The sequence below is a fragment of the Salvia splendens genome, chromosome 11 (assembly GCF_004379255.2).
Source record: "Salvia splendens isolate huo1 chromosome 11, SspV2, whole genome shotgun sequence".
Classification (NCBI taxonomy): domain Eukaryota; kingdom Viridiplantae; phylum Streptophyta; class Magnoliopsida; order Lamiales; family Lamiaceae; genus Salvia; species Salvia splendens.
In genome coordinates this window covers 79,088-98,852 of record NC_056042.1, presented here as the reverse complement: position 1 = coordinate 98,852, position 19,765 = coordinate 79,088, and the positions used below count along the sequence as shown (strand labels likewise).

General features: G+C 38.4%; 2 protein-coding genes across 8 annotated transcripts; both read left to right on the top strand.

Annotated features, from left to right (window-relative positions):
- Positions 1 to 646: 646 nt before the first annotated feature.
- LOC121753705 (F-box protein At5g07610-like) lies at positions 647 to 4,312 on the top strand. 6 transcript variants are annotated; one of them, XM_042148947.1, is made up of 6 exons: positions 647 to 734; positions 894 to 1,056; positions 1,219 to 1,366; positions 1,829 to 2,097; positions 2,823 to 3,992; positions 4,085 to 4,312. In XM_042148947.1, the coding sequence occupies exons 4-6, from the start codon at positions 2,030 to 2,032 to the stop codon at positions 4,185 to 4,187; spliced, it is 1,341 nt and encodes a 446-aa protein (XP_042004881.1). In that variant the 5' UTR covers positions 647 to 734; positions 894 to 1,056; positions 1,219 to 1,366; positions 1,829 to 2,029; the 3' UTR covers positions 4,188 to 4,312. The 6 variants fall into 6 exon arrangements, with proteins under 6 accessions (XP_042004881.1, XP_042004886.1, XP_042004880.1 ...); XM_042148952.1 differs by having other exon boundaries at positions 1,219 to 1,377; positions 2,823 to 3,988; XM_042148946.1 differs by having other exon boundaries at positions 1,219 to 1,377.
- Positions 4,313 to 14,856: 10,544 nt separating this feature from the next.
- LOC121755818 (glucose-6-phosphate 1-dehydrogenase, chloroplastic-like) lies at positions 14,857 to 18,256 on the top strand. 2 transcript variants are annotated; one of them, XM_042151219.1, is made up of 10 exons: positions 14,857 to 15,242; positions 15,689 to 15,852; positions 15,934 to 16,028; positions 16,126 to 16,240; positions 16,540 to 16,745; positions 16,816 to 16,965; positions 17,036 to 17,156; positions 17,248 to 17,450; positions 17,523 to 17,723; positions 17,802 to 18,256. In XM_042151219.1, the coding sequence occupies exons 1-10, from the start codon at positions 15,023 to 15,025 to the stop codon at positions 18,049 to 18,051; spliced, it is 1,725 nt and encodes a 574-aa protein (XP_042007153.1). In that variant the 5' UTR covers positions 14,857 to 15,022; the 3' UTR covers positions 18,052 to 18,256. The 2 variants fall into 2 exon arrangements, with proteins under 2 accessions (XP_042007153.1, XP_042007152.1); XM_042151218.1 differs by having other exon boundaries at positions 14,858 to 15,242; positions 17,221 to 17,450.
- The last annotated feature ends 1,509 nt before the right edge of the window (positions 18,257 to 19,765 follow it).

Below are 19,765 nucleotides of genomic sequence, written 5' to 3'. Positions count from 1 at the left end.
GTTAAAAATAACTCGTTTCTCATTAAATGTCATCTTTTTGCAAATTTAAATTATTTTTATCGCATACAATTTTATAGGCAAGAAACCGATTAAGTCCAACATAAATAGTATTTTTTTTATAGATTTTGAAATTGGAGAATTCAAAAAGTTTTTTTATTTGTTCTTGTTATAAGTGAAGAAGGTAAAAGATTTTGGAAGAGCCTCATAATTATTTTTTGGTCTACAAATATACGACATTTGATAGTTTATAATCCTCATAATTATTCATACCCACCAAATCCATCTACTCCTATTATTTAACAATATGTAAGTAAATTTAAGAAAAAAATATTTCTACATTCATTAACAAAAAATAATTTCATTTTTCTCTAACAATATTTCAATATACTTTTACTAATTTTGTTTCGTAATAAAACGCGTATCGTCAATAACCAAGATTATGTTTTTTGGACCGAAGTATTATTATGCTTTTGTAAATTTTGGTGATAAGAATAAGTGGACATGCTGTCATAAAATTTTCAAGCTATCACTTATGGTCCTGGTAGAAGCCCATAAATATGCACAGAAATCGAAAACCCATTTAAAAGCCCAATAATTAACCCATAAACCTTATACCTAGCCCGTTTAAAGCCCAATACCCGATTATCTTGTTAGCGGATCCAATCATCGTTGAATTACAGTCGGATGGAAACCGGAGCTGATTGATCTTGTGAGGGATTTCATCGAAAATTCAGGTGATAATTTGAATTCTTTTGAACCATTATTGCTATACTATTTAGGCCATGATTCAGCTCGGGTTTAATTTCAGTATTGTCTGGATTTTCATTTGAACTTAACCTATTTTTGAATCGAATTAGAGCTATGATCTTGACATTTGGTTGCCCTTATGCAAGGTTTTTTGTTAGATTCATGGGAGAAAGGATTGTTATTACCGATATGGATGCCCTTGCAGTTGAAATGCGCAACACTAAACAGTTAATCTCATGGCAAGTAGCCTCCAAATGCATGGAGACATTCTTGAGGAATATTCTAAGCTTACAGTGCTTCTTCAAGCAGGTTTTTGTGCTTCAATCTCTCAGAAAAACTTTTAATTCTCGTGTTCCACTTGTATTAAATTCATGTTTTACACTTGGTGAAGAACCACTGATTAATTGTACTGATCTTTTATTCTGCTTTCTCCTGAAACTGATGAAGCTTGTAATACTTTTTATATTTTAGGAATTCATGCTGCTTGGGTATAGGATTGGACAGATTTGAGAACTCGGAGTAAAGAGCTGCATTTGTTGATGCCATTCTTATAACAGCATGACCAATAGAAGGCTTCACTGAGAGCATAGGACCTCTGCCATAGAAGATAATCAAGAAGGTGAAGTCGCGGTAATAACTCTTAATTTGAGTTTTGAATATTTTTACAAGTGAGTTGATCAATTGGAAGGGGCACCTTTTCGTTTCCATTCCAGCAATTCTTAATTATCGATCTTCCGAATAAAGTTATTTAGAATGGGATTATATGTGTTCCTCTTTTAGCATGGAAAACTAAGTGAAACACAGATTCGTGAGAATTCCACTTCTGGTATCATGTTTAATAGTACTCCATAACTTTCATTTTTATGATGCCCTTGTATACCATCTATGGAAAAAATACTCACTCTGATGGCTGAACCAACAACCGTGTTTCTCTCAGTATCATTTAATACAAAAATGTCAACATGCTCACCTTTTCCTTTTAATAAAGAGCCAACTGTGAAAGAGAAAAATGCCATACAACTATATTAAATGACTGAGAATGGCTTATAATTTAGTCGAACATAATTTAATTTGCATGCAGGGAACTTTATGAAACAAATCGTGTCAAACGAATAGTAATTTCTGGTGTCACGTGTTTGCCTGTGATTTGCTAGTACCACGTTGCACTCGGTATTATGAGTGATTCAAAAGGAGCCGTTACAACTTGCAAAGTTGACCACTGAGGAGATAAATTGGGATTGCTTCATTCTTCCTTTCATTTTCTTTTTCTGGTTCAAGATATATGCATATTTGGTTTTCCATCACCTACCTGCTGCACAATTTAGTCTATTACAGAAGAACGAAAACAAGGTATTCGCATTTGGTTTTAGTTCAACAGTAAAATTGTTATGCCTTATGGTCTATTTTCCCTCTTTGTAAGTATGAAAAACTCCCAATTAGGGCCAATCTCATTTACTATCATGATTGTACAGCTTTTTCTTAGTGTTTTTGTTCCTTTATTTAATTGATTAATGGAGTCTCGATGTTTTCTTTCACTCTGCAAATAATTTTTGTGGCTAGTCTGTAGTCTTTCTGCCAATAAAACTGTAGTTCTCTTGTTTACTTTTGTTATAGTTCATAGTTTAATGTTTTGATTCATCTATTTCTAATGACCTTCCTAAAATTTCTAATTTTAAGTCCTTGAAATGTATTGCATTCTGAATCATTCTCTTCCAGAAAATGGTGATTTTCCTTGACTTCCTTAATTTTATTTTGCTCGGACATAATTCTGCTACAATTTAGCATATGAGTTAGCCCGTTTGCGGTACAATCATGAAAATAAACTCAGTTTCTTTTGCTCGGAGTAACTTTAATGAACTAAACTTAGCCATAGGAGCACCAGTTTCTCCACAACATTTAAGTTATAGTTAGATTACTGGTTATGCATTTCCTTATCCATTTTTTTTCTGTTAAATAAGTGAGTTATCATTTATTTAAAATTCCTAGAATTTTGATGCGAACGGAGTTCCATTTGTTGTTATATCGTGCTGAAAATTTCTAATTTTAAGTGGCCTATGTCAACACTCTTAACACAGGAGGCTAAACACTGCTGTTGTCATGTCTGAGATTGGGAACAAGTTCGCCCGTTTGCGGTCTGACTATGTTCCACCAATTGGACACATTGAAGAAGTTATAATAAACATTTTGTCCAGGCTTCCTGTGAAAACAGTTGTAGCGTGCAAATGTGTTGCCAAACATTGGTTGAAATTGATATCTGAACCACAATTTCCTCATTTGCAACTAAACTGGTCGAAGAAAAAACCAAAATATATCATATGTCCTTATCCGGAGGACTATGATACGATCAATCATCTATGTCTACTGGAGGGAAATGGGAAAATCATTGAAGATGTCCCCCTTTTTGGTTTTGACGAAGTTTGCTCGCCTGAGATGACTTGTTTCTTGAATGGTCTCATATCCAGTGTGAATGAAGATAGTGATGGTCTGAATGATGTGGACATCAACATTTTCAACCCGATTACTCGTGACTCCATTGTACTTCCAAGAGGAAGTCCCTCGGTAGTGATTCCATCGGTTGGGGTTGGTTTTGACCCCAAGAGTAATGACTTCAAAGCATTTCGCTTCTTCTCGGATTCATCTAAAGGGGAAGATGTTAAATATAAGTGTGAGGTATACACCTCTGGTTCTACAGCATGGCGAAGAATTTCTGAGGATGTGCAACGGCCGCAGAGTAGTCCCATTAACCCACTCTGCCCTTACTATGCTAGTATAGCTGGAACAGTTTACTGGTTTGTATGGTCACAAGATCAACCTGGTACTCCTGTTCGTATTCTCTCAGTTGACATGAACGACAGCTTCACCAAGATCTGCCTGCCCACCCCTCTGAATGTGTGGAGTTTCTTGACTGAAATAGAGGGCTGCTTGTCAGTGGTTCACTTCAATAATCCAGGAACATATGCACTGAACCAAAATCAAGATCCTTATCTTGAGGTATATAAATTGGAGAACTCCCGGTGGCACTTGAGATCTAAGTCCACCATAGATCTTATCAACGTCCACAGCATCAACTCAGTTGCTGCTAGGGATACTGAAATATTCTTCATCATTAAACATGATGATGAATCCATCTGCTACCTCATCTTCGATTTTGTGGAAGAGTCCTTCACGACACTTGATCTGGATGAGCAATTTGAGGGTGATTGTCCTGTTGCATTTCCATTCGTCGAAAGCCTCCTCAAGTGTAAGTAAGCATCTTCTTTAACTGTTCACAACAAGCATCGAGTTCTTTAGCAGCTAAGTAATATCCATGATTTGTGTGTTTGAAAATCATTTACAGGTTAGGCGAGACAGTTTCTGGACTTCAGTTGCGGTGTTCGTCTTCCTTTAAGTTTGCAACTCTCGCTTGGAATAATTTGCTGGTGGAAGGTGAAATGGAATAAGAGACTCCGAGGTTCCAGTATTTGAAGCCCTTTCCTTTATGTTGTGTGTTTAATGTTAAGAATTTCTTATAAACTGAATAATCTGCTTTTAAATATGAATAAGACTTGCAACTATGTGATGGTAAGTTGTGATGAAATCTAGTTTTTTTGTATCTGTTAATTTCAGTAAATCACTTATTTCTTGAATTCTTTCCATTGAAGAGAAAATTTGAAGCCACCTTTCGAGCATATACGTACCGTATCCTTTTAAAATTTGATGCAAATATATCATTTTCCCTTGGTCTTTCTGGTCCACGTCAACTGTAAATTCATTTTTCTTCACGCGGAAAAAAAACTTGTGTTCCCATTTGGCATCAAAATCCAACGATCAAAACAAAATTTAAGTTGTTGGAAAGTTCTGAGTTGTTTCACCGTGGGACCTGGTCAAGTCACACTATATAGAGTATACTAGTAGATCATATTTATGATTATATTGAGAATTTTGTAAAAATAGTAGACATACATTTACACATATGAATATGAATATGACGTCTAAATTATCTTTTAAGGAATAAGGTTGTTTTCAATCTTATCCTAAATTTTTTACAAAATATCATCCTCAAGGATCTAAAGTAAATTAAAAAATTGTCAAAATCAATAGTATCGGGGAACTATTCTTACCTACTAAATTGAAAATTCCAAGTCTAAAACGCTGGTCCTAGTCATTTATTAGAAGGGGTGGGTCGGTTGGAGTTTTGACTATCTTTTACTACTATTCATCAATATTACTACTATCTTTTAAGTAGTATTTGATAAATATAATATAAAGAAAATCAATTCGAGATAAACACAAAGCTTTTTATCATCTTTAAAATGTACATTATCTAATACACAAAATATAAACATGTGAGGGTAACATTGGATTACAATAGAATATGGGGCCAAATTTGTAAGTATCGATGGGACCATTTGCATCTCTAAATTTCTAATTATACCCATTAATTATCACGAGTTTTAATTTTAGTGCCCCTTTTGAACAATTAATATCCATTATAATAAAATCATATTTTCCTATTGCTTTAATATTATTGGTTCATATAATTTTTGGCAAATACCTCATCTACAATTATGAATCTCACTTTTCCATTTCGGTCCCTTCAAAAATAGGAGTTCCAGATAATTTTTACGATAAATAGTAATAAACATGATATTTTATTTCAAAGTATTATATATAAGCGAGGATACATATTTCACTAGTTTTTTCTAATTATTTTTTTAATATTTCTTAAAATTCGTGCCAAAAAATATGAAACTACTCATAGTGGACAAAAGGAGTATATCGTTCGTAATAGAAGAATAAGTGTCAAGGAAATGAAATGGTGTTCTTGGTCATCCACGGAATGATATTTGATACTCCCTTACAATGATATTAATAAGAGGACCATGTGAATAGACAAGAGAGATTGAAGAGTCCATCAATTACGAGCATTCACAGTAGGGCGGAGGTCCCAGCGGACATCTCAACGGACTTCCCAAAAACACCTCCTGCCACATCATAAGGACATCCCACTGCACTGCCACGTCATAAGGACATCCACAATGGCGGACATCCCCAAGGACATCCCGACGGACATCCACAATAATAAAAATTCACAAATTCAGCAAATTAAACAATTTACCGAATTAAAAATTTACACAATTAAAGTTTCGACACGAATACGGGCGGAGAAAGTGCAATGATAATTTCATTGAATAAAAAAATAAAAAAAGTACATTTCAACAAAAAAAAAGTCTAAACCAAATTACATTATAAATATCAACGACGACCCCTCCGCGTCCATAGCTCTTCAATTATATCGTTCTGGAGTCGAATATGGGCTTGTCGTTGGCGCATGTTGGTAAATGCACGGACTCGATCGGCCTCTTCATGGGGTATCCCCATACGTACATTGGCGGTGGCCACGCCGTGGCTTGGACCTGCAACATCAACATCATCCCAATCAGTCAGTGCTTGACCTTCATCTTCGACAATCATGTTCTGCATGATAATACATGCGTACATGATATCAGCGATGCTGTCAATATACCACAGCCGTGATGGACCTTTCATTGCCGCCCATCGAGCCTGGAGCACACCAAATGCCCGCTCCACATCCTTGTGCGCTGCCTCCTGACGACCGGCAAAATAGATCTTCTTTTCGTCTGTTGTGCATCTGATCGTCTTCACAAAGACGGGCCACATAGAGTATATCTCATCCGCCAAATAATAGCCCATATTGTGCTGGTTGTCGTCGGCGACGAAACTGACGGCCGGACCAATGCCCATGCACTGGTCGTTGAAAAGGGGCGACGACTGGAGGACGTTGATGTCGTTGTTCGACCCGCATACTCCAAAATACGCATGACAAATCCACAGTCGGTAGTCAGCTACCGCTTCAAGGATCATCGTGGGATTCTTTTCCTTGAAACCGGTAGTGAACACCCCTTTCCAGGCGGCGGGGCTGTTCTTCCACTCCCAATGCATACAATCTATGCTGCCCAACATTCTCGAAAACCCGTGCTGACTCCCGTGCGTATCCATCAGAGCCTGGCAATCTTCGGGGGTAGGCTTCCAAAGATACCTATCCTCGAATATCTCCCTAACGCCCTCACAAAAATACTTCAGACATTCGCGGGCAGTCGTCTCGCCGATGTGGAGGTACTCATCGAACATGTCGGCCGCACCTCCGTATGCCATCTGCCTAATTGCGGCAGTGCACTTCTGTATGGGCGTGTGGCCGGGTTTACCAACCGCATCCTCCCTCATCCTGAAATACTCGTATCGACGCTCTAAAGCACCTACGATACGCAGAAATAGCGGACGATGCATCCTAAAACGTCGCTAGAACATGTTCTCCCCAAACCGCGACTCCAGAGCGAAGTAGTCCTCATACAACCGACGGTGTGCAGCGATGTGGTCTCGGGGTACTATAGTTCGACGATGGATGGGTCGAGGTACCGCCGGCTGCTGCTGCTGCTGCTGCTGCAAGGCCGCTTGTACCGAGCGATTTGTCTTCCTGGACGTAACGACCCGCAACTGTTCTTTAATTCGCCGGCGTACGTTATCAGCACCCCCACCACTACCACCAGCACCGCTACCACTACCACTAGCCATTTTGGATATATAAAAGAAACATAGAGAGAGAGAAACTCGTTAAAACAAGTGGTGCGAATGAAATGAAGTTCAACGAGCCGTATATATAGAGTTTTTTTATAAAAAAAAATTAAAAATCGAGACGTCCGTTGGGAACCTGCAATGGCGGACGTCACGACGGACGTCGTTGGAAAGCGGCGGATTTGCGGTGTCCGCAGCGGACGTCCGCATCCGTCCCTCCCACACATAATGGCGGACGTCCCATCCGGACATCCGGCACGCCGGTCCGACGTCCGCCGTTGCGGATGCGCTAAGATATATACCCCTTCGCTTACTTACCTTGAAAAGACTTATATAAGAAAAAGAAATAATCCTTTTCTGATATACTCCCTCCATTCATAAGTAGGAGTTTCATTTTTCTATTTTGATTCGTTCACGAATATGAGTCTTGGTTCATAATATTAAATGGTAAAGATATTCATATTACAACTAACTCATTCTACTCACTTATCATTTAAAATTAATATATACAAGTGAGACCCATATTCTACTATTTTTCTTCCATCCACTTTTATTAACATTTCTTAAACTCGTGCCGGAAAAAAACGAGACTCCTATTCGCGGACAGGGCGGACGGGGGAGTATCACATAAATTTGTCAAATAAATCATTCTATATTTGTTTCAAAAAAAAGAAAGAAGTCTCCTCCCAAGTCATTTTATTACGCCAAAAAGGAAAAAAAAAGAAAAAGAAAAAGAAAAAGAAAAAGAAAAAGAAAAGAAGTCTTCCCCTCGTAAACTCACAAGTCATTATTTAACCCAATTTTCACTCCAAAATACTTTATATAAACCCTTCAATATCACCTTCACCTGCCACACTTAAAATTGCTACACAATATCTTCTCTCACCACATATCATCATCTCTCTGTCTCTCTCAAAATCATGGCTCATTACAATGATCAAATCAAGAAGATGAAAAACCATTCAAATAGCTTCTTATATCTCAAGAAGATCACTCAAATCCTCCTCCCACTCTCCCTCCTCTCTCTCTTTATCTCCCACTCCTCTCTCACCCCTCTCTTTCTCCAATCCTATGACTATCTCAACTTGAATTTCAACTTCAAATTCAAACTCTTCACCTACACAACTGAGAGAAATTGCATCTTTCTCCTCTGCAATGGGATTCTTGTCTTCATCATACAGTCATCCGGCCTCATTAGCAAGATAACGCCCCTTGATTCAGGCCGGAAAATGGCAAGAACACACGATGATCGGGCCTAAAGGAAGAGACCAAGATCAATATTTGTAAAGTAAAGATGCATTGTAGCTGAAAATAGAAAGTTTGTAATTTGAGCTCAAGAACACTGTTTCATTCAACACTGATTGAGATTACAGATTCGGTTTTTTATACTACTCAATCGAACCATCTAGACCTCTATTCAGTTACACAAACAAACATCAAAACTAACAAACTCTTGTACACACTAATCCTTTCATTAATGCTTCCTTGAACGTACAGGATCCAGCTGGCTGAGATGGCAATGATCTAGTGCTCACACAACAAGCTTCAGCTCGTGCACTCTCTTTTCCAAGTGTGCATGAGTCCATGTCACGACTGCCACGTCCTCCATGCACGTCAGCTCTGCTTTCTTGATCTTTAACATTATCACCAACTTCATCATCTTTGAGCTCTAGGATCTTGACACTTCTAACATCCCCCCTCAACCTGAGTGAAGCTAGAGAAACTACACCGAGTCTTTGTCGAAGCTTCAGGAAAGGTTGTAGACTCAGAGGTTTAGTAAATATATCCGCTATTTGATCGCGAGTGGGGACATGCCGAAGATCTAGATCTTTCTTCAAGACCTTGTCTCTAACAAAATGAATGTCAAGCTCAATATGCTTTGTGCGAGCATGTAGCACAGGATTAGAAGCAAGCGCTATGGCACTCAAATTGTCCACCCAAATGACAGGTGGTGTTGTGAGAGAGAGCTTGAGCTCGTTGAGTGTTGAATTCAGCCAAGCCAATTCTGCAGCAGTATGAGCTAGGCTTCGGTATTCAGCCTCTGTACTGGACCGAGCGACAACTGTTTGCTTCTTTACACACCACGAGATGAGACTTCTACCAAAGTAAGTGCAGAACCCTGTAGTGGATCTTCTGTCATCAAGGTCCGAGGCCCAGTCAGAGTCAGAAAAGGCTGAAAGTATTCCATTTGAAGCTTGAATTTGGATTCCATAATCCAATGTTCCAGACAAATATCTAAGGATTCTCTTGACAGCTTTCCAGTGAGTGTCAAGCGGAGAAGCCATATATTGACTAACCTTGTTGACAGAGTAGTTGATATCTGGCCTTGTAATGGCCGCATATTGAAGCGCACCAACAATGCTCCTATACAACTTAGCATTAGGCACAGGGGAACCAACATTTTTACTGAGCTCACAGGTGGAAACCATGGGTGTGGGACACCCTTTGGCTCCAGTCATGTTAGCCTTTTTGAGGAGATCCTTGATGTAGGCTGACTGACAGAGATGGAGACCATGAGAGGTCTTGACAACTTCAACACCCAGAAAGAGACTAACCTCACCAAGGTCTTTAAGAGAAAAATGAGCATTGAGTTGAGAAATGACCTTCTTTGTAGCTGTAGTATTATTACCTGTGATGAGCATGTCATCCACATAAATTAAGAGATAGATAGTGTCTGGACCTGATTTTCTGATAAACATAGAGGCATCTGCCCTAGATTGAATGAACCCAAGAGAGAGAAGGACAGAGTGGATGGTGTAGAACCAAGCTCTTGAGGCTTGTTTGAGTCCATAGATAGCCTTATTTAATTTGCAAACCAAATGCGGTGCTCCCTGCTCAAAACCTAGAGGCTGCCTCATATAGATGTCCTCCTTCAACTCTCCATTCAGAAAGGCATTATTCACATCTAGATGAGTCACTTTCCAACCATAGCTGACAGCCACTGTGAGAATAAGTCTGATAGTTGCTGGTTTCACTACTGGACTAAATGTCTCTGTAAAATCAAAACCAGGCTGTTGTGAAAATCCTTGAGCAACAAGCCTAGCCTTGTGCCTTGCTATCTCTCCAGAAAGATGAAGTTTAAGTTTGAAGATCCATGTGCAGCCAACAAGATTTTTCCCAGGTGGAAGAGTGGTCAAAATCCAAGTTTTGTTCCTGAGAAGAGCTAAGAACTCAGCTTGCATAGCTGCTTTCCATGCTGGTAAAAGAAGAGCCTCTTGAGCAGATTTTGGAGTGTAGTGAGAGTAAGCTTGAAGAGTATAGAGTTTAGGCTTGAATACCCCTGCCTTAGACCTGGTAGTCATGTGATGTTTACTGGATATTTGAGGTTCATCTACAGGGGCAGCATTAGAGGCTGACTCTGGGCCTGGACTCGAGCCTTGCTCATCTGCATCAAGGTGTAAATCAGAGGACGCAGAAGGAATATCATCAGAACCTGGAGTCTGAGCAGTAGGTGAACAAGGAGGAACTTGAGCAGATTCAGAGGATACAGCAGTAAGCTGATCCAGATGAGAAATAACAACATGTGGAGAAGACCCTGAAGCATCTGATGTAGCCTGAGGAAAAATAGAGTTGTAAGGGAAAACATGCTCATTAAAAACCACATCTCTAGATACAATCACTCTTCCATCTGGCAAGAGAACCTTATAACCTTTATGTGATCCACTGTATCCAAGAAAAATTGAATTCACAGACCTATTTTCCAACTTGTGATTGTTATATGGCCTGAGCAGTGGATAGCATGAACATCCAAACACTCTCAAAACAGTATAGTCAGGCTTCTTGGAGAACAATTTCTCAAAAGGTGAGATGTTATTGATCACCTTAGATGGCATCCTATTGATTAGGTAGACTGCAGCAGCAAAAGCATCATCCCAAAAGATTGTTGGAAGTGAAGATTGTGCTAGGAGTGCGAGACCAGTCTCCACTACATGTCTGTGCTTCCTCTCTGCCAAGCCATTCTGCTGTGGAGTGTAAGGACAGGAAATCCTATGAGAAATCCCATTATCTCTGAGAAAAGAGGTCAAGGCCTGAAACTCTCCTCCCCAATCAGATTGTAGGCTCTTAATTTTAGTTTGCAGAAGAGTCTCAGATGATGCTTTGAACATTTTGAAGACATCTATAACAGCACCTTTAGTTTTTAGCAAATAAATCCATGCAAATCTTGTGCAGTGATCCACAAACGAGACATAGTATCTATAGCCATTTCTGGAAGTAATTGGGGAAGGTCCCCAGAGATCAGAGTGCACAAGGGCAAGAGGAGAAGAGACTACAGATTCTGAAGCACTATATGGCAGTCTATGTGCCTTAGATATGCAACAAGAATCACAGAAAAGAGTTTCATTGATTGATTCAACAGGAACATTACAACTCTTAAGGACATTTTTCACAATATCTACAGAGGGATGTCCTAATCTGTTATGCCACAATGTTAAATGAGAATCAACATCATGGTTTACATTAACACTAGAAGCAGAAATGGCTGAGCTAACTAAGTGGACAGCCGGGTTGCCTTGATTGAATTGAGCAGGAAATGTGGTGATGGAGCTATGGCTTCTCTTGATTGGTGAGTGGTCTACTAGGAAGTGATACAATCCCTTGTCAAAAACTCCCCGGAGCACGGTTTCCCGGGTTCCCAGATCCTTGACAAAACAATGGTCAGGGTGAAATTCAAAGAAGACAAGGTTATCTCTAGCAAACTTAGACACACTCAAAAGATTTTTGGTTATACTAGGCACATGTAATAGGTTTTTCAACATCAGTTTTCTTGAGAAACTAGAATGAGGTTTCAGCTCAGATTCACCAATATTAGAGATAGCTACTGCAGATCCATTCCCAAGTAAGAGTTTCTTACCTCCTGCATATTCAGAGCTGGTGTTCAGGTTGCTTAAATCACCAGAGACATGATGAGTGGCTCCAGAATCTGGATACCAAGCAGTTGATGCACTAGAATCAAAGCCAAATTCTGAGGTTGCAGCTGAGTTGAGTGAAGCTGGAGACCTTGTTGCTGCTGCCTGCATCAGGTGAGCAGAGGGATTAAAGAATCCTTGATGTTGTGAACCTTGAAAACTTGGTCGAAATTGTGGCTGAGGCTGTGGAGGAGTGAAATTCTGCTCAAAACGGTGCCAACATTTAGCAGCAGTGTGACCCGGTTTTTCACACAACTGACAAATCACTTTGTTGTTGCCTCTGCCAAAACCTCTAGCACCTCTTCCTCCTCTCTGGTTTCTCGAGCCTCCTCTCCCACCTCCTTGATCAGATCTGGAGTTGCTGTTGGGATTGAAGTCTCTCTTTTGAGTTATCTGTTGCATCAGATTAAGCACAGGCTGTGAGCCCTCTGTGCTAGATGAGAAGGACCTTGTATTCTCCATTCTGGACTCAAAAGTGAGGAGGAAGGCAGTGGCATCTCCTATACTCCAAGAGTCTGATCTGGAGCTTATAGCACACACTGCAGGGTCATATTCTTGACCAAGACCACCAAGGATGTGCATAATCTGCTCATCTTCAGATATTCTACACCCCACTGATCCCAGAAGATCAATATAATTCTTCATTTTTCCAATGTATTCACTCATGGAGAGTGAATCTTTTCTCTGATTTTGCAGCATTTGCCTATACTGCATTATCTTGGCAGTTGATCTACTAGCGTAGTTTGTCTCAAGGGCACTCCAGATGTCCCTTGCAGACCTCAATCCCACGACTAAACCAAGAGCTCCTTCTGACAGTGAAGAGAGAAGCCAAGCTGCCAACCTTCTGTCCTGCCTTTGCCAGGATATAAAATCTTCATTTGGAGTGATGGATCCTCCTTCTCCTTCCGCTACAAAGATTGTTTTAGGTGGTGGCTGTTTCTCACCATTCAGATAGCCTTCAAGCCCATAGCCGTAGGCCGTGACATCCACTTGCTGCTGCCACATCAAGAAATTTGTATCTGTAAGTTTTACAGAGATTGGTGGCAATTGCGCATAAGAGGGTTGAGTTCCTTGACTCAGAGTAACCCCTCCAGAAGATGAGTTGGAGCTTGCCATTCCTTGAAAACAAACAAAAGAAGAAAAAGGGATAACAAGAGACAAGATCAAGAAGATCTTGCTCTGATACCATAAAGGAAGAGACCAAGATCAATATTTGTAAAGTAAAGATGCATTGTAGCTGAAAATAGAAAGTTTGTAATTTGAGCTCAAGAACACTGTTTCATTCAACACTGATTGAGATTACAGATTCGGTTTTTTATACTACTCAATCGAACCATCTAGACCTCTATTCAGTTACACAAACAAACATCAAAACTAACAAACTCTTGTACACACTAATCCTTTCATTAATGCTTCCTTGAACGTACAGGATCCAGCTGGCTGAGATGGCAATGATCTAGTGCTCACACAACAAGCTTCAGCTCGTGCACTCTCTTTTCCAAGTGTGCATGAGTCCATGTCACGACTGCCACGTCCTCCATGCACGTCAGCTCTGCTTTCTTGATCTTTAACATTATCACCAACTTCATCATCTTTGAGCTCTAGGATCTTGACACTTCTAACAGGGCCGAGAAAAGTGGTGTTGAAGACAGCAAGAAAAAGGGTGTTGAGAATGTAGAAATTCTTGAAGAAAAAATCAATCTTGATGCAGGTTTAGCTGAGGAAGATTTGCAGGTAGAAAAATGGGATGAACATGATGATGATGAAGAAGATGATGAAGGGTTTGATACAGAAGAGTTGAAGAGGAAATGTGAAGATTTTATCAAGAAAGTGAAGATGGAAATTCAAAGTGCATGAAACAAATTCACTATTGTATATATATTGTGTGACAAACGATTTTGTTCTTCAAAGAAATTGCACGAATTTTTAATATTTTATTTCACTAGTTCACGTCACACTAAATTAATAAGCCAATTATTGTAGTAAAGTGCAATAAGAAATAATGGAGGAAATTTCACTAGGTAGATCATGAAGATGAAATAATACAAGGGGCCATTAAACCTATTAATTTATGTCCATTTTTTCTTATAGGGAATTTAATACTGGTAGGGACTGATTAATTAAGATTGATTTTGAAAAGTAGTTGAGTGATATTTTTATTTTAGTGATGGGGATTGATATATTTCCAATGTGAACAAACAGGCCTTGTTATATACGGAGTATACTAGTATTATTGTAATGCCATTCAACTCCATTAATATTTTAAAAATTGGCTGTTAAATGGCATAACAAAAGATACTTAACAATATCAAATTAAGATGCCCTTACAGCCAAATTTTGTCATAATTTGGAATATTGTAGATAAGCTGATGGGTTGGCAGCTGATAAAATGTGAAAAAGAAATACTGAATAAATGATGACAATATTTTGATGAGGATATAATCCATTGTTTGTTGTTTGGGCCACACCTTACTATGTGGAGTATCAAAGTTTTCAAGACCCAATATTTAAAATTGGCCCAAAACCCTCTTTTTTGTATTTTTGATTATTTTTTTCATGTTCAAGAATAGATAATGTTGAAAAGATAAATTCTGAACCTCATATAAAGGATTATGCTTTTGAAAAAAAATCTCGTGTGTTTCATACAACAATGTATTTTTCAGCAGAAAATAATACTAATACTATAAAAATAAATATCCCAAGCAATCGAATTCCAATTTAGGAGGCCATAATATTCTTGAATGAAAGGTGTGATTTAGCAGAAATATAAAGCTTCCACCTGAAAAGGATATATTATGGCTAAATTGTTGAGCAATCCGTGTTGTCATTCATCATCTTCAACCACATTTTCTTGTTTCCACAATACGAGTTTGTGTAGTTCAAAAAAGATGGCGATTTCAGGCCATTTCTCCAAGTGGGTTCCCAAGAGTTTTGCAAGAATTCAGCTTAGAAGAAGCGATTTTGAGCTAAGATCATCCAATGGGTATCCTCTTAATGCCGTTTCTTTGCAAGATGGTATGGTTTCAGTGATCTTATCTCTGTTTCTTGGTTTCTATGTTTCTCTGTGTGTCGTGTGTTGAATTTTTTACTTTAAGGCTGTTTGATGTATCATTCAAGCAATTTTTTTTAATTCATATAATTTCATGTGTGTTGTTATGAACACTGATGAAGTTTATGGTTTCTCAGATTTGTATGAAGAAATAGAAGCTCTATGAGCTACATTTGAATGATTCTTGATATGAATTTTGAATGGTTGTATGAGTTGTTTTAGGCATGCATGTAAAATTCAACAAAACCATAAAGGTTCTTAACAAATTAATCAAGAATTGATCACTTTAGTGTTGTGTGATTCTCTGATAGACTTGAGCATTTGAGGTTTTTATTAATTTCAACTAGTGTGTGTTTTCTTCATCATGTTTTGTTTTGTTTCGGTTTATAACTGGTTGCTGCTGTGTTTGTAGAGGGCTCAGTTGTCAATCCCCTTGCTGAAGAGCCCAATTTTTCTGATTCAGCTGAGGGGGATTCTACTCTAAGCATCACAGTTGTTGGTGCATCAGGCGATCTTGCAAAGAAGAAGATCTTTCCTGCTCTTTTTGCTCTCTATTACGAGGATTGGCTACCTGAGGTGTTGTATTGGTTTCATGGTTAGAACATAGAAGTAGTATTCGAGTTCGTGTTAGTGAATAAGGCTGCTGAATTTCTGCAGAATTTTGTCATTTTTGGGTATTCTCGGACCAAGATGAATGATGAGGAGTTGAGAAATATGATCAGCAGAACCTTGACTTGCAGGATTGATCAGAGGTTTTTCCATTTGTTTCAATAACATTAACTTAAAACACGAATTGCTAATGTGTGATATTTCGAAGTCTAACTGTTGTTTCGTATTGTTGTTTTCCAGAGAAAACTGTGATGACAAAATGACACAGTTTCTAAAGAGGTGCTTTTACCATTCAGGTCAGTACAATTCGAAGGAACACTTCTCGGAATTGGATTGCAAACTGAAGGAAAAAGAGGTTCGGATTTCTAATTCTTGTTCTGTTGTATGCACACACGCCACGAACAATTTCTTCTAAATATCGCTGAATGCATATAACTATGAACTGTTATTGCACTTATAGAGCCGCGTGTTTACTATGCATAAGTGTTAACCTCGACATCTCTACCCCAGAAAACGTGAAATTTGGCAGTGTGAATCATTTATTATCAAGATTAGATGAATCAAGTTTTATCCCAAAATCTTTTGATAATGCTGTTTTGAACATATCAATAATTTCATGACAGTTTTAGCTTGTTGTATGAAATTATTTTTCAGGGTGGTAGACTCTCGAATAGGTTGTTTTATTTATCGATTCCCCCAAACATATTTGTGGATGTGGCCCGTTGTGCTAGCACCAGAGCTTCTTCAACAACTGGATGGACAAGGGTGATTGTAGAGAAGCCGTTTGGTCGTGACTCAGAGTCTTCTAGTGAGCTGACGAGATGTCTAAAACAGTTTCTCAACGAGGACCAAATATTCCGGTAATATCCAAGAAGAGTTACCTCGTTGTTTTATGGAGTAGTTAACCAGGCTTGCTTGACTTTATTACAGAATTGATCATTATTTGGGCAAGGAGTTGGTTGAGAACCTATCAGTGCTTCGTTTCTCAAATCTTGTCTTTGAGCCTCTTTGGTCAAGAAACTACATCCGCAACGTCCAGTTCATATTCTCGGAAGATTTTGGAACAGAAGGACGAGGAGGGTGAGGCTCTTTAACATAACCTACTATGAATTCTGTTCGTGGTTGTGAAATGTCTCTTTCGTCGTTGCAGCTACTTCGACAACTATGGAATAATCCGAGACATTATGCAAAACCATCTGCTGCAAATATTAGCATTGTTTGCAATGGAGACTCCTGTCAGCTTGGATGCTGAAGACATAAGGAACGAGAAGGTATTAAAACCTTGAAAATTTGCACTCAAGTGAGTTTTATTTTGAGATTCTGCATTCCAATCAGGTGAAAGTTCTGCGATCAATGAAGCAGTTGCTGCTCGAAAACGTGGTTGTTGGCCAGTACAAGGGGCAGAGCAAGGGTGGCAAAACGTACCTCGGGTATACAGACGATCCTACTGTACCAAATAATAGCGTTACTCCGACATTTGCTGCTGCGGCCCTCTTTATAAATAATGCTCGTTGGGATGGCGTTCCGTTCCTCATGAAAGCTGGCAAAGCCCTACACACGAGACGGTATGTAAGTCAGGATCTTTTTAAGTTTTGAATTGTAATATCCTGACACTAACTAATGGCGTTTGAAATCAGAGCCGAGATTAGAGTTCAGTTCAGGCACGTTCCCGGTAATCTGTACAAGCACACCTTTGGGACGGATTTGGACTTGGCCACGAACGAGCTAGTGCTTCGTGTGCAGCCGGACGAGGCCATATATTTGAAAATCAATAACAAGGTCCCCGGCCTTGAAATGAGACTAGACCGTAGTGATCTAAATCTTCTCTATAAAGCCAGGTAAAAAAGATTGAATATTTTAATCCCATTTCCACATTCTACAGTCCAAATTTTATTATTTTGATGATGTCGGGGAAGGTACACGAGAGAGATACCGGATGCTTATGAACGACTACTTCTAGACGCTATAGCAGGGGAGCGAAGACTATTCATCAGGAGTGACGAGCTAGATGCTGCATGGGCTCTTTTCACGCCATTATTGAAGGAATTGGAAGAGAGGAAAATCGCACCGGAGCTCTATCCGTACGGAAGCAGGGGACCCGTGGGAGCACACTATCTTGCAGCTAAGCACAACGTTCGTTGGGGAGATCTTACAGGTGAGGACTGATGAACACAGCATTCCAGAGTTTGTTGCTTGACTGATATTACTGATGTTCCAAGTGTATATGTTCTCCTTTTGTTGATGTTTTATATGAATTCTTGAAAGTGATTTACTTCTCTGTATGTGTAAGAGAAGCTGAGTGAAAATGTGAAATTCTTGATTCATTTTTTTACCACAAAATGGTGAATATAAGATGCCAATGATTAGGACAGTGTGCATTTTTTTGGCTATATAATATAATGATCTACAAACTTGTCTGTTTTTTGGAAATTTATGATAAAGAAGTTTCCTTGTGATTTTATTGAGAAGAATTTCCCAAATCAAATTCGGAAACCTTTTATTTTTCTTCTCTCGTGCATCACACCACCATAAGCATAACACAAGCAAAACATAGATATATACATGCATGTGCACTTGCGGACGCAAAAAATAATTTCAGCAGGGGCTTTACTGTACAGTAAAATACTACGCTATATACTTTATATGAGAACCTTATTTGAGCACTATCCTCGTTTGTTGCATCGAGGATTCGGTATACCGTGGTACACCGAATTACGGTATTTCGGTATACCACAATATAAGAAAATTGATATCGTTACCATATCGTAAATTGCGGTATACCTAAAAATTGGTATTTTTTCCGCTACGATAAGTGCGGTATCTCGGTATTTCAATATTTTTTTCCCACCTCTAGGACGAGGGAGTATATATAAAACAAAACAATATAAACGTTCTATCATACAACCATAAACTCATACAAATTGCCCACATAAATCAAACAAGGATGAAAAATTATAATCCTGTTGTTAATAAATAACAAAATTCTATATAATTAAATCAGATATCAATTTACTGTATAGTATTTTTTTCACATTTTAATCATCAATTTTCCTAATAAAAATTATGAAAAAGTGTAGAAAGAATAAGATTTTGTATAATTAAATTGAAAAGAAAACCTAATAAGACTCCGGAATAGACTAAAAAAAGTGATACTTGAAAAAGTACGCCTCCTACACTAATATTTTAATACTTAATGAATCAAAATAGGAGCATTTTAAAACTCAATCATATTAACTGTTCATTATCTTCTCTTTTAAATCACCAGCGTCCATTATTGCTTTCTTCTGTAATTTCGAAAACTCAAATTCAGCCCCTTCCAACAATTCAGTCTTCAAAGTTTTATCTTCAAAGCCATTGATTTTGTGAGGGCAGAAGAAGATGATTCTCCAAAATTTCAAAAATTTACAAGTAAAAAATAAGAAAAATAACACTTAGGCAGGGAAGGCTCATGTCATGTGTGTAGTAGGAGTATGTGTTTTGTGCTTACCATGTGGAGTACTATCTCCTCGTTTCTTTATTTTGTTTAACAATACCAGAAGACAGTCAACGAATAGAAATGTTGGAATTTTTTTATTTGAATATTGGAATCAATTTACAATTAATAAAGATCTAAAATGACAAGTCGATCCACCTCTTCTAGGCATGACTACGAGGTCCAGCTATCTTCTGCGCTGATTAATACGAGCCATACTAATTTTATTGCTAGTACCATTCTTGGGCTTTACCCAAGCCCACTAAAAATGTCCCTTTTAATTAAATTTCCCCTAAATTACTTTATTAGTTAGTTGTTGGATAACATGTAGGTGTGAGCTTTGTAAGATTTTAAGAAATACTATTTCATCCTTTAAATAATTACTACGTATGTTTATATACAACTCGT